This window comes from Procambarus clarkii, chromosome 83, assembly GCF_040958095.1.
Source record: "Procambarus clarkii isolate CNS0578487 chromosome 83, FALCON_Pclarkii_2.0, whole genome shotgun sequence".
NCBI classification, from domain to species: Eukaryota; Metazoa; Arthropoda; class Malacostraca; order Decapoda; family Cambaridae; genus Procambarus; species Procambarus clarkii.
The window spans coordinates 3,944,954-3,957,590 of record NC_091232.1 but is presented as its reverse complement, the minus strand read 5'-3'; the positions used below and the strand labels follow the sequence as shown (position 1 = coordinate 3,957,590).

The following is a 12,637-nucleotide window of genomic DNA, read 5'->3' as shown; positions in this document are numbered from 1 at the left end:
CCGGACTGATATACGCTACATTAGTCTGGGACTTCATTCAATGGAGTTCTGCCTACCAGGGACCACAAGCCAGAACCTGGCCCCCCTCAGAGACGCAGGGAGCAATGGCCTAAGAAACCCCCCCTTTGTATTTTGGAACATTCCATGTCTACCATTGACAAGGGTTAGGCACCCAGAAAGGTAGGCATTCCAAAACAAACCCCACTTGGTAGGAAATTGTAACACAAGACAGAACAGAGAAACAGAACTCCCCCAAAAGAAAACAAGGAAAGCAGCAATCATCCACCGCTGCCGTGCCGCTTGTCCGAGTATGAAAACCGGAGGGAGGGAGGGACGGAGGGTGCCAGGGAGCCTCCAGGGGTCACCCAGAAAAAGGCATTTTGTGTAGGCAAAATGATATGGATTGGTTTTCAAATGATAATACGATGTAATGCCTGTTGAAATTTTAAAAAGAAAAGCAATACATGCTCAAATCTGTAATCTATTCAATACAGTACACAACACTTTAATAATAACAGGTTTTATGTAGGGAAGCCATGTACAGAAGTGGCAAGGAATAAATGTAATGAAATGAAACTTACCTTTGATCTAATATCCTTCATAGGGAAGCGACCCACTCCATGGTATGTTTGTTCATGTCCACTTGTCTTTGCAATCGCCATTAACCAATCGGGAACCTCTTGAGAAGCCTGAAAGCAAACACCCATAAAAACACACGCTAATGAGGAAAAGAAGAAAGTTTTTAAAATATACTGTTGTTAAATGTATTAAATGTAAGGAGTACAATATTATATAATACTTTAAATTAGTAGACAGTATAATTTTGTATGCCCTCTGACAGATCATTTATGTAGATGAATATTACTGGTGCAAGAATTGTACCCAGTGGTATGAACAAGCATATAAACATGTTTGCTAATGATGCTAAGCTACTATGGAAGATAAAAGACTTGTATGATTGTCATGCCTTTTCAAGATGACCTAGATAAAGTAAATGTATGGAACAACACTTGGCAAATGAAATTTAATGCGAGTAAAGACACCTTATGGAAAGTGGAATAGAGGATAACAAGTTACACATAACCAACAAATTATGTGAAAAAGCATCAAAGAATTCTGATGAATGAGATCTAGCAACCCATCCTCAGACCAAGTCCATTCCATCCAGTGGACGACCCCAAAGATGCATTTATTAATTTTAACATTCTGTTCATTTAAAACAGAACTTTTCTCAAATATAAATTAATATTATATATTAGCATATTGTGTATATTTAGGCATTGGTTAGGTTAGGCATTTAGGTTCTGTTGCCGATTATTTGTAGTACATGGGTGAAGCATTTATAGCGTTATAGTTCGAACAAAAGTTGAGCGAAGCACTTGTTCTGGAAGTGTTTGGATGTCACCAGTTGCGAGTTGTGTGTAAACCGTTTTTGATTCATAAACGGGGTTTGGCGGGTGCATGGAATGGACTTTAGGTCTTTGTTTAGAGGATGGGGTGGATCTAGTGGGGGTTCTGAATAGAAAAGTGTCACCTATGGACCACATAAAGAACATTGTGCAATGTTCCTATGTTATGCATTCCAACTTGAGAATTGTTTTTAAATACATTGATATTAAATATTAAAGAAGTTGATTGTGACCTTTGTGAGATCAAAGTTATAATATGCACCTGTTTGTATGGCACCCATATCTCGAGAAGCACATCAATAAACTAGAAAAAGTCGTGCAAACAAATGGCTTACGGAATTGAAAAACAAAAACTATGAGGAGAGGCTAGAGGTGCTAAATATACCAAAGCTAGAAGATAGTAGAAAAAAATGATATGGTCACCATGTACAAAACACTAACAGGAATCAACAAAATTTACAAAGAAGGATTCTTGAAAACTACAACTTCAAAAATAAGTCATAGTTTCAAATTAAGGAAACAAAGCTGCCAAAAAACATGTATCAATAAATGAATGAATGAATGTATCAATAAGGACATAATATATGTACTTTCATAAACTCTTGTACCTTCTTGTATATAAATAATAAATTAAAATTAACAGCAACTTAGGGAACTTTTTACATCCATCCAAACTCACTCACACATACATATATGAGTGGCATACCTATTGGCTCACATGCTGCTTCATGCGAGCCAGTATGGTTCCTGGTAACAATACACAGCCATACCTGGTAACCATACATTTCAACCATATGCAGTTGTAAAAACCATATGAGCATGATCAGTATACATATGAAATTATAATGGAATTTTATACAGACAACTACCACATTGGCATTGTGACATTTGCAATGATAATCATATTTACACATTTGCACCCATGAAACAATTTTTTTCTGGCAAACGTCACACTACTGAATATCCATAGAGCTATTATAGCTATATTAGAATCCCTGGCATAAAACCTAGACAATAACAGTTTGAATCAACGTACGATGAAAACCACATTACCCCACGAATCAACACGTGATAATTGCACTCTTAGGGTTAATAAAAAACTAACATTCTTGGTTAAAAATTATACTTACTTCATCAAGAATCTTGACCAAATCTTTAGCAATAGGTTTATCCTCATCTTCATTGAAGAAACTTATAGCATATCCACGATTACCAACTCTACCAGTTCGACCAATGCGGTGGACATATTCATCTATAGTTTTTGGTAGGTCAAAGTTGACTACCATTTCAACTCCAACAATATCTGTGTATGACGGAAATTTAAATTCAAAATTATCATTGCAATTCTTCATTTTATGATAAAGGAGAGGTTTATGGAATATAAACAAAAGAAACTTTGGGTCATATAAAGAACAACTTAGTTGACACATTAACCCAACTTACTTTACCATTTATTTACTCCTCGTCCCACATTATCATACAAATATCATAAGGTAAGGATCCTGTCCATTGGACACTTATAGGGTTGGGTAGAATTGAATTGTAAGAGGGGTACATACATCAGAAAATTACTCGTGCTGCACTTATGTACCCACCTGTTAAAAAAAAAAATCATATTCCAGGGTGCCTACTACTGGTTCTTGGAAGCAGCTATGCCTTCCTTTTATCTGGGCACCATCTCTAAGAGATTCTTCTGGGTTAATTTTTCAGTCCCATTAATGTTTAGGGGTACAAATACTGTACATTTTCCTTCCTACCAGTTAGTTATTCTGTTCTATGCATTGTGCAGCGAGATTTGTGCTTTTACCCTAGATTTCATCCTCAAAATTCTAGTAATTTTTTTATATAAAACTCCAAAAAGTGAGATTTTTGGGTTACAAGCAAAGTGCACAGAGGTCCAAAGAAAATTCACTAGAACATTTTTGTATAAAAAAAAAAACTTAATTCACAATGATCTTATGTGGCCATAAATGTATTTTTAAAACTTTTTTTTTTTTTTGAGATATATACAAGAGTTGTTACATTCTTGTACAGCCACTAGTACGCGTAGCGTTTTGGGCAGGTCCCTGGAATACGATCCCCCACCGCGAAGAATCATTTTTACAACCAAGTACACATTTTACTGTTGAGTTAAACAGAGGCTACAGTTAAGGATTTGCGTCCAGTAAATCCTCCCTGGCCAGGATACGAACCCATGACAAAGCGCTCACGGAACGCCAGGCGAGTGTCTTACCACTGCACCACGGAGACTGGTATATATTTAAATATTATTGCTTTATTATTATTATTATATATAAATATTGCTTTATATATTATTTGCTTTATATTATTGCTTTATTATTATTATTATATATAAATATTGCTTTATATATTATTTCGTTGTATAAATATACATAAAAATGTCTTGAATCATTTACATACAAAAACAAAAAAAAATATCCAAGTTGTAAATACAGTACTGTACAGTGGATTCTCAATACCTAAGATATATCCAATCCTGCATGTTCCATGCTATCAAGAATACATTGTATTCAACCGGTATGAAACAACAAATTAATTAACAAGCAGCAAAACACTTTAAACTTACCCAGACCACGGGCAGCTACTGATGTTGCAACAAGGACATTGTTAACTCCTGTCCTAAAAGCTGATAAAGCTTCCTCACGTTGCTCCTGATATCTGTCACCATGAATTGTTGTAGCACTGATACCTTGGGTAATTAAGAAAGCTCCAATAAAATCTGCTTGCAGCTTCCTTTCTACAAATACCAAGATTTTCTCACCTGAAACAAGCAAAAAATTTTTAATACATGGTGATGCTACGGATGAGACATGTATTTCTGCATATACCATCATGTGAGAAATGTTATAAATATTGATTAAGACATAAAACAAAATTTTTATTTAGGCAAAATTCAAATTCAACTGTTTGCAAAAAGTATACATATACATTCATGGGATATAAGCAGATTTTTTTATTCATAGGTCGGCAGGTATGCTATCTAAGCCACTAATACGCCAATTTTGCACATGCACATTTTGCATTTCAGGCATGTGGGGAAAAAACTTCATACAGTAAATCCCTATAAATAATAGACCAAATCAGCCTATTGGAATTACTCAAGAATCAGGAATGTCTGAACATCACAATAAATGTACCTTGTATAATTGTCAATTACGTATTTTCAAGTCTTTCAACAATTCATAAAATTTACCACATCTTATTTAATGTTAAATATTACCCCATAACACATGTTCACTTTTTCCTATTCTTTTTTTTTTTTTACATTATACCCGTCATAAAAACTGTATATTATTTGCTAAATTTCTTGTGGTGGAATGTTAAGGTTTAATGGCTCATTTTCAGAGGGAGTGGCAAGAGGTTTTGACACTAAATCTGACAACTTCCCTGTTTATGAAGTGAAGGGATCGTGCATTTGTCAAATGGCTGTGCTGTCTGTACACAGTTTGTCTGACAGACTGTCTGTACACAGTTTTTCCTAGAGGAAATTTGGTGTAGTCAAGACAATTTTAATTTTATTTTTGTTGCCAGGGGAAACTAGTTTATTGTATATCCAATGCTCATATTGTAAAAAACAGAACGTATGTGTTTGTTTTCCTGCGGTACACGTCCTGCATAGTTCTCCTCGTGTATACCTCGGAGATGCGTGCGTCGTTCTTCCCTGCTGGAGCTGGTTGCAGGGTCACTTTTTTCGCTTCACATCTCGCGCTTTAGTTCGTGGTACTCATTTTCCTCGTTGGCCTCTGCCTGGACCCCCTGGCTCTTCTGTGTTTGGCCTTGTTGGTCCGTCAGGAGTCCTGTAGGGGATTCCTCCCAGATAGGACGTGTCTGCTCGCCGGGTTGGTTCCCTTTTGGCTCACCGGGATTGTGTTTCTTGTTCCCTGGTGGCCGTTCCTTCTGGTTTTTGCCAGCCTTGGTTTGGGGCGCTGCTTTACTCTGTTTCTGATCCTGAGGGTCATTCTGCGGCTCTGCCTCTTTTTGCATATCGGTCCAGCCCTGTACGAGGCTGGTTCGTTCTTCCCCTTGAGTCTTCGCGTCTCGAGTTTCTCGTCTCTTGTGTGGGTACTGGTGGCTTCGTTGTTGGTCTCCCACTTGCGTGCTTCGTCTCGGCGACACTGTGTAGTTTTCCTGGCGGTCCTTCCAGTTTTCCTATCACTGCAAAGGGTTCTTCGGTCTCTGATAGGGTTGTCTTGTCTTTCCCTTCAGGGTTGTTTCGGGACCATCGTCTGGTGCCGTGTCCTGTCGCCTTGTCTTAGGTGGCACTGGCGGTGCCACTCCAGCTTGCGTTTGGTGTTGCTGTTCCTTCTGCTCCATTCCGCTTGCTGTCTTGGACGTTTTCACCTCTGGCCTGCTCTTGCGCTTGCGGTGCCATCATTGGCTCAGGTGGTCTATTTTCTTTCTTCTCCTTGGTTTGTCGTGATCCCCTTGGTTCTGGTGTTTTTGTTTTGTTTTTCAGGCCTCCTTTTCTGTTGGCGTTGACCTCTAGGGGTCGAGTCGGGGAGTTTCCAGTTCTCCTCCAGGCCCATGTTTTTTCTCCCTCCTTTGGTCCTCGTGGTAGGTTGTTCGTTTGATGCAGTCTCCTTTTCGGGTGACATTTGGGTCTGCTGCTTTCTGGAAGGGTCTTTGGGTTCGTGTTTGGTTGGTCAGGCAGGGGTTCTTCACTTGTTTGGTTGCAGCTCTTTGCTGTTCTCTGTACGTCTCGGCCTATGGGGCCGTGGACGAGTTTTGGTTTGCCCAGGTTCCCTTCTTTCCCTCCTTCCTTTTCTGTGGTTCGGGTCTTCCGGGTCATCTGCAGGGTCCTTTAGTTTCGTCTGTGGTCTTTTTTATGTTAAGGCGCGTGGCGTCTGCCTCCCGGATCCTTCACTCTTTTCCATATCTGTTGTGAGGTAGCTCCAGGGAGCCGATGAGGCTTCCCTTCCCCCCCCAGAAAACCAACGTTGAATGTAATGAAATGCCATTTTCTGGGAGAGTCCCAGAGGCTCCCCGGCATCCCTTCCTCCAGTTGGCGGCATTTTTCGCGTGGAGGGTCTGGGCCTCCCCTTCCGGGGAGGAGGGGGGGATGTTGCGCAGACGGCGGTGTGGCGACGTGATGATGACATGCCATTTTGATAATTTTGTTTGGGGGAGTTCTGTCCACTCGTTCGCCTTTCGGTAGCAATATTTTCACCAGAATAGGGGTTTGTTTTGGGGCGCCTTCCTTTCTGGGTGCCTGTCCCTGTCGATGGCAGACAGAATGCTCCCAACCACAGGGAAGGGGGGGGGGAGGGGGGTTCTATACGCCATTGCTCCTCGTGCCTCTCTGAGGGGCCCAGGTTCTGGCTCGTGGTCCCTGGTAGGCAAGAACTCCAAGCACTTTAATGCCAGAAAGTTATACATATCCATTCAGCCTGGATAGCTACAGGGAGCCGACAAGGCTTCACTCAGGAAACAGCTGAAGTAATATATTTTCTTTCCTTAAAAAATCTCATTAATGGCCCCAGAAGGTACAGTATTTCTGGTTCTAAAGAATCCCTCATTCCAAAGAATCAGGGTTGGTCCCATATAGTTTGCCAAAAAGAGGATGCACTGTACGTTGATTAAAGGTAAAATTACGAAACAGTCCAGCCAATATAAATTTGGTTTGGACCCATAAATGTGTACAGGCTACTCATTTCATCCCAACACCAAGATCAGCAAGCCATCCATCCATCTATCTGAGAGCAATCTCCATGGCAACCCATATGGGTACATTTATTACATGCCCTTCCCCATAGTGGTCGAAGGAAGGTTTCCAAGCGACCTGACCACCCACAGTGGAAGCAGTGTGTACAAGTCCCTTTGCCCCATTAGTGTTCACAAGGGAGTGGATTGAGTAGTGGGGTACTTCCTGAAAAATTCACCTTTCAGACCATTATGAGAGTAAGAAAATAAAAATTAAGCCATTTGGTAAATTACTATTTTCTTGTATGGACTAATATTTGTAAACACTTTCAGATTTAGGGCATTTTAAGATTTTAGATACTCAATGATACTTAAATCTTGACCAACCATAAATATACTGTTAAGTCACCAGAGACAAAACAAAATACAAGATAATCTACAACTTACCCTCTTTACAATTAACAATACTCTTAATCAGCGTGTCCCTTTTTTTAACATTATCGATGTGTAGAATTTCTTGCTTAACATCCCTGTTTGCTGCACCAACAGAACCAACTACAAGGAATAAGTAGTTATGCAAGTAGTCAAGTGCACATTCTTGTACCTGCAAGTTCATCAAATTTAAAAAAATAAAGTGCATTCTTTGAAAATATTTAAATTAGAAACCTAGAAATATTAGAAAATTAGACAATTCTGGAAAGCATTTCATCTATACATATGAAATAAAATTTCCATATTCAATTCAAGCCTCAGACTATCACTAAATTCTAATTCTGTAATGAAACTCTTCGTTGATGGATGTAATAGAACCCATGAATATTACACCAGAAATAGATCTCTAATATATCCATTTAGACTAAATCTATGTAAAGTCGTGCAAGTAAAAAGATCCTCCCATCATAGTAAAAAAAAATCTTAAATTATCTGGATCAACATCCTCTAAATTTTTCAATATTTTAAGTTTCGATGAGATACACGTTCTCATGTTTAGTTTGCAACAAATGCATGTAGTGATCATGTCATATACGTGTGCATGTATGAAAGATGTGGCAAGAGTCAATGAATTTGGAGTACAGTGAGTGAAGGACAATGGTGCTATAGATTGATCTGTAGTAATTTTTTGATCAATAATGCTCTATTATACATACTATAAAGACTTGAGCAATAAAATGAGAACAGCTTTTCAGAAACAGTGATCATAATCGGTCATCACTCACCTTTTCAGGATACGTTGCACTGAACATCATGGTTAATCGCTGACCTTTTGCAGGCATAGTGGGGTTCTGAATAAGTTGTAACATATCATCAGAAAATCCCAGGTCCAACATACGATCAGCCTCATCAAAAATGAGATACTTCAGATGTTCAAAACTCAAATATCCTCTTTTCACAAAATCCAGTAATCTTCCTGGTGTGGCCATCACAATAGGATTCTGACAGTCCTAGAAAAAGATGATTAATTTAATAATAACAATTTCTAAAATAGCTATACTGTACAGTATTAGGACTAATGATGGACAATTGTACAATTATAGACCAATATCAAATCTACCCATTCTATCAAAAATATTTGAAAAAATTATTTACAAACAGCTCTATTCCTACCTCGTAAAATTCGACATACTCAGCCCCTGCCAGTTTGGCTTCCGGTCCCAAAAGAGTACCAATGATGCAATCATTAGTCTCCTTGACATTATCTACTCAGCCCTTGACAAAAATGAGTTTCCGATTGGACTCTTCATTGACCTAAGAAAAGCCTTTGATACTGTTAATCACAACTACCTCTTACTTAAACTCCAGCATTATGGAATCCGAGGCCTTGCCCTTGACTACATCCGATCCTATCTTAGTGACAGACACCAATATGTAACCATCAATGATACAACTTCTTCCACTCTACCAATTACCGTTGGAGTGCCACAGGGCAGCATCTTAGGACCTCTTCTATTTCTTATATATATAAACGATCTGCCTAATGTCTCTAATATTCTCAAACCTATATTGTTTGCTGACGATACTACCCTTATCTACTCAAACCTCAACCCACATACACTAAATAATGTTGTGAATAATGAATTAAAAAAAGTCCACTTATGGATGTCAACGAACAAACTAACATTAAACATCGAAAAGACTTACTACATCTTATTTGGAAGCAAATCATCAAATGCAATTCAGCTACAGATAGACAACATTAACATCAGTAATAAAAATGATGGCAAGTTTCTTGGCCTATTCCTAGACAAGAGACTCAACTTCAGTACCCACATTCAACACATAACTAAGAAAGTCTCTAAGACAGTTGGTATACTCTCCAAAATCAGATATTATGTTCCTAACTCTGCTCTCCTCTCACTATATTATGCACTAATCTACCCCTATCTTAATTATGGTATCTGTGCATGGGGGTCTACCACTGCAAACCACCTTAAGCCCATCATCACACAGCAAAAATCTGCTATCAGAATAATAACTAACTCTGCTTTCAGACAACACTCAGCTCCCTTGTTTAAATCTCTAAACTTGCTAAATATTAACTCCCTCCACACATTCTCTTGTGTCAACTACATTTACAAAACCCTGTTCTTAAATGCAAACCATGCTCTGAAACTCTCCCTGGACAGATGTAATAGGACCCATTATCACCACACCAGAAATAAATATCTCTTTGATATCCCCAGGGTCAAACTTAATCTGTGTAAACACTATGCAAATTAAGGGACCTAGTCTATGGAACTCACTCCCTAGTGAATTGAAAAACTGTAAAACTTTTGCCTTATTTAAAAGCAAAACCAAAAAGTACCTAACTTCATCTATTTAGTTTCCTACACTGAGCTTTAAATTTGCTCTGTACCTATTGGTACCCAATCTCCTAATTTTTATGTAATATCAAACAACCTTATCATTGTGTTCATTGCTGTCTTCTTTTATGTGCTAGCCATATGCTGTATTGTGACTACCAATTTTTGTCAACTACCATTCAAGCTGTCATTGCAATCAATCTTATATTGTTTCTGCTGTATTGTGCCTACCAATTTGTTGTCAACTACCATTTTAAGCTGTCATTGCAATCAATCATAGCTACCTATGTGCTTTAATATACTGTACCTATAATTTTCTCTCATCTTTTTTTTTTTTCATTCCATGTAATCTGTTATCATTTTTTTTTGTCTATAAATTTTGCAAGTATTTACCTCCTTAAAATTTTCTTAGATTAAGGACCTGCCCGAAACGCTGCGCGTGCTAGTGGCTTTACAAGACTGTAATTACCATAATTGTATCCTCACATTCCTTATGTACATTCTTGTATATGCATAAATAAATAAATAAATAAATGGAACCTTTATCAAGCCACTGGCTTCCTGTCCCTGTCAAAGGCACTAGAACTAGTACCTATAGAAAATAATAATTACCCTAATTCCTACTTTCATGAGATGGGGAGGCATCAGCCTGGAGAAAATGGTGACAGACTTTATTATATATACTTACACACTAGATAATATTGTATAATTATTTAAGCATAGTTACAGGAAGAGCTATGCTTGTGTTGTCCCATCTTCCCAGTACTATTATCAATGACAGTTTGAAACTACTGACAGTTTTGACCTCTACCAGCTTTAAACTAAACTTGTTCCAACCATCTACCATTCTGCAAAAGTGAACTTCTTTCTAATGTTTTTTCGGTAACTTTGTTTCCTTAGTTTGAACCTATGTCCTCTCATTCTTAACCCTTCAGCTGCTAAGGGGTCCTGAGATTTACACCCCTGTGCACAAGAAAAAACCCAGCATTGAATGTAATGAAACACCATTTTCTGGGTGGGTCCCGGAGGCTCCTTAGAGCTATCCAGGCTGAATGGATATGTATATCTTTCTGGCATCAGTCAATGCATAGAGTTCTTGCCTACCGGGGACCACGAGCCAGAGGTACCAGTGCAAACTGCCCCTACCCTAAGGCTAACACAGGAGGCAGAACACCCTAGCACACAAAGGGCAGCCAAAAACCAAGAAGTAAACGGCCTAGCAGAGGCAAAACCCAAGGAACCTGTGGAAGGTGGCCCCAAGCTCCAAGGGCAGTATTTACAGGGCCCCTAGGGAAGGAAACCTTAGGTGCATGCAGCCCATGTACTGTACTGGAGAATCACTCCCGGCTCATGCACCACCTAGCAAACAGTCACCACACACTAAGTATAGTACTGAAACAACCACCGGAGCCAGAGCACACGACCTTTGCCTCTAGCATCAGTCTTCGAACTGAAGGGGTGGATAGCCGGTGCGGGGGGTCTGGGGTTCTCCCCTCCCCCTCCCGGGGAGGGGGGAGCTGCACAGACAGTGGCACAGCAACATGTAACATCATGCTCGTTTGCTTGTTTCCTTTGGGGAGTTCTATCGACTTGTTCGGCTTTTGGTAGCAATTTTCGCCAGAATAGGGGTTTGTTTTGGGACGCTTACCTTTCTGGGTACCTGACCTGGTCGATGGCAGACATAGAATGCTTCCCACCACACAGGGGTTTCTATAGGCCATTGCTCTCCTTGCCTCATCTGAGGGGGCCAGGTTCTGGCTCATGGTCCCCAGTAGACCCACAAAACTCTACACACATGACTGATGCCAAAGTCAGACAATAGCATATCAGCCTGGAAAGCTGCGGGGAGTCGATGAGGCTTCCCCCAGAAAAACTAATCAGAAACATTTAAACATGTAAAAATTTTATTCTGGCATCTCGTGCTTGACAGCTAGCATGGTACAACTACCCTAGCGCAATTGCTTAATGAATGCATATGAATTGGGACAATGTTGCAAGACTTTCAGGCTTAACCAAAGTTAAACAAGTCACTACAACAAAATTCAGTATTGTTTCCTGTGATCAGTGAGTGCATTTTTAATAATATAAGGGAAGGGGGGATTTTTTTTTATTATATGTGCACCTGGGTGTTGCATAATCAAGTGGTGCAGCCCAAGGGTCAATGTCATGTATCTGAGAAAATATTGAGGCAATGGGATGGGACTGAATTTGGCAGCAACTTGAGCAGATAAACCTCACTGAAAAGAACATTTGCTAGATCCAGTGAACAAATTGCACTAGACACTAATGGTTTGGCCTATGCAAGGATTCAATAGTTAGAAGGCCCACGGTTATAACATGACCCAGCAAAGACAAGTTTCTAGCCAGGAGTTGATAAGGATTTTACCTTAGTGAGCAACCTACCAATAGAATTTGACTAATGGTATGGTTTACTATTGCTAGAGTGTGTGTTTGGCTTTCAGACTTACAGACCCTCAAATAAAAATCATGATTATGCTGTCTTCATTATTATATGTGCAGTTCAACCGAGGTTTTATTTGTCCACTTGGCGACTGCATGAGTGAAGATGTTAGGTTGGTTGCCAAAGCAGTTCCATAGCTACCTAATGATTTAAACCCAACTGTCCCAAGTGTCATGCACATCTGATATAAAATGCATTAAAAATTCTGTTTTAGGGCCAAAATTGCACAAATTGAATCAATCAGAATGTTTGTAACTCTGCATCTATGTATGTACTTTTCCTAAATAAAATATTATTATTATTAT

General features: G+C 39.2%; 1 protein-coding gene across 3 annotated transcripts in view; it reads right to left on the bottom strand.

The window, feature by feature from the left end:
- The window catches only part of LOC123768741 (probable ATP-dependent RNA helicase vasa-like), a 40,498-nt gene that overhangs the window by 1,719 nt on the left and 26,142 nt on the right, over window positions 1–12,637 (bottom strand). For all 3 annotated transcript variants that reach the window (XM_045759475.2, XM_069316296.1, XM_045759476.2), the window contains 5 exons: window positions 8,288–8,512; window positions 7,518–7,674; window positions 3,997–4,191; window positions 2,540–2,712; window positions 582–689 (listed from right to left, as the gene is read on the bottom strand). In XM_045759475.2, the coding sequence (XP_045615431.1) occupies window positions 582–689; window positions 2,540–2,712; window positions 3,997–4,191; window positions 7,518–7,674; window positions 8,288–8,512 (858 nt within the window). The remainder of the gene's footprint in view (window positions 1–581; window positions 690–2,539; window positions 2,713–3,996; window positions 4,192–7,517; window positions 7,675–8,287; window positions 8,513–12,637) is intronic.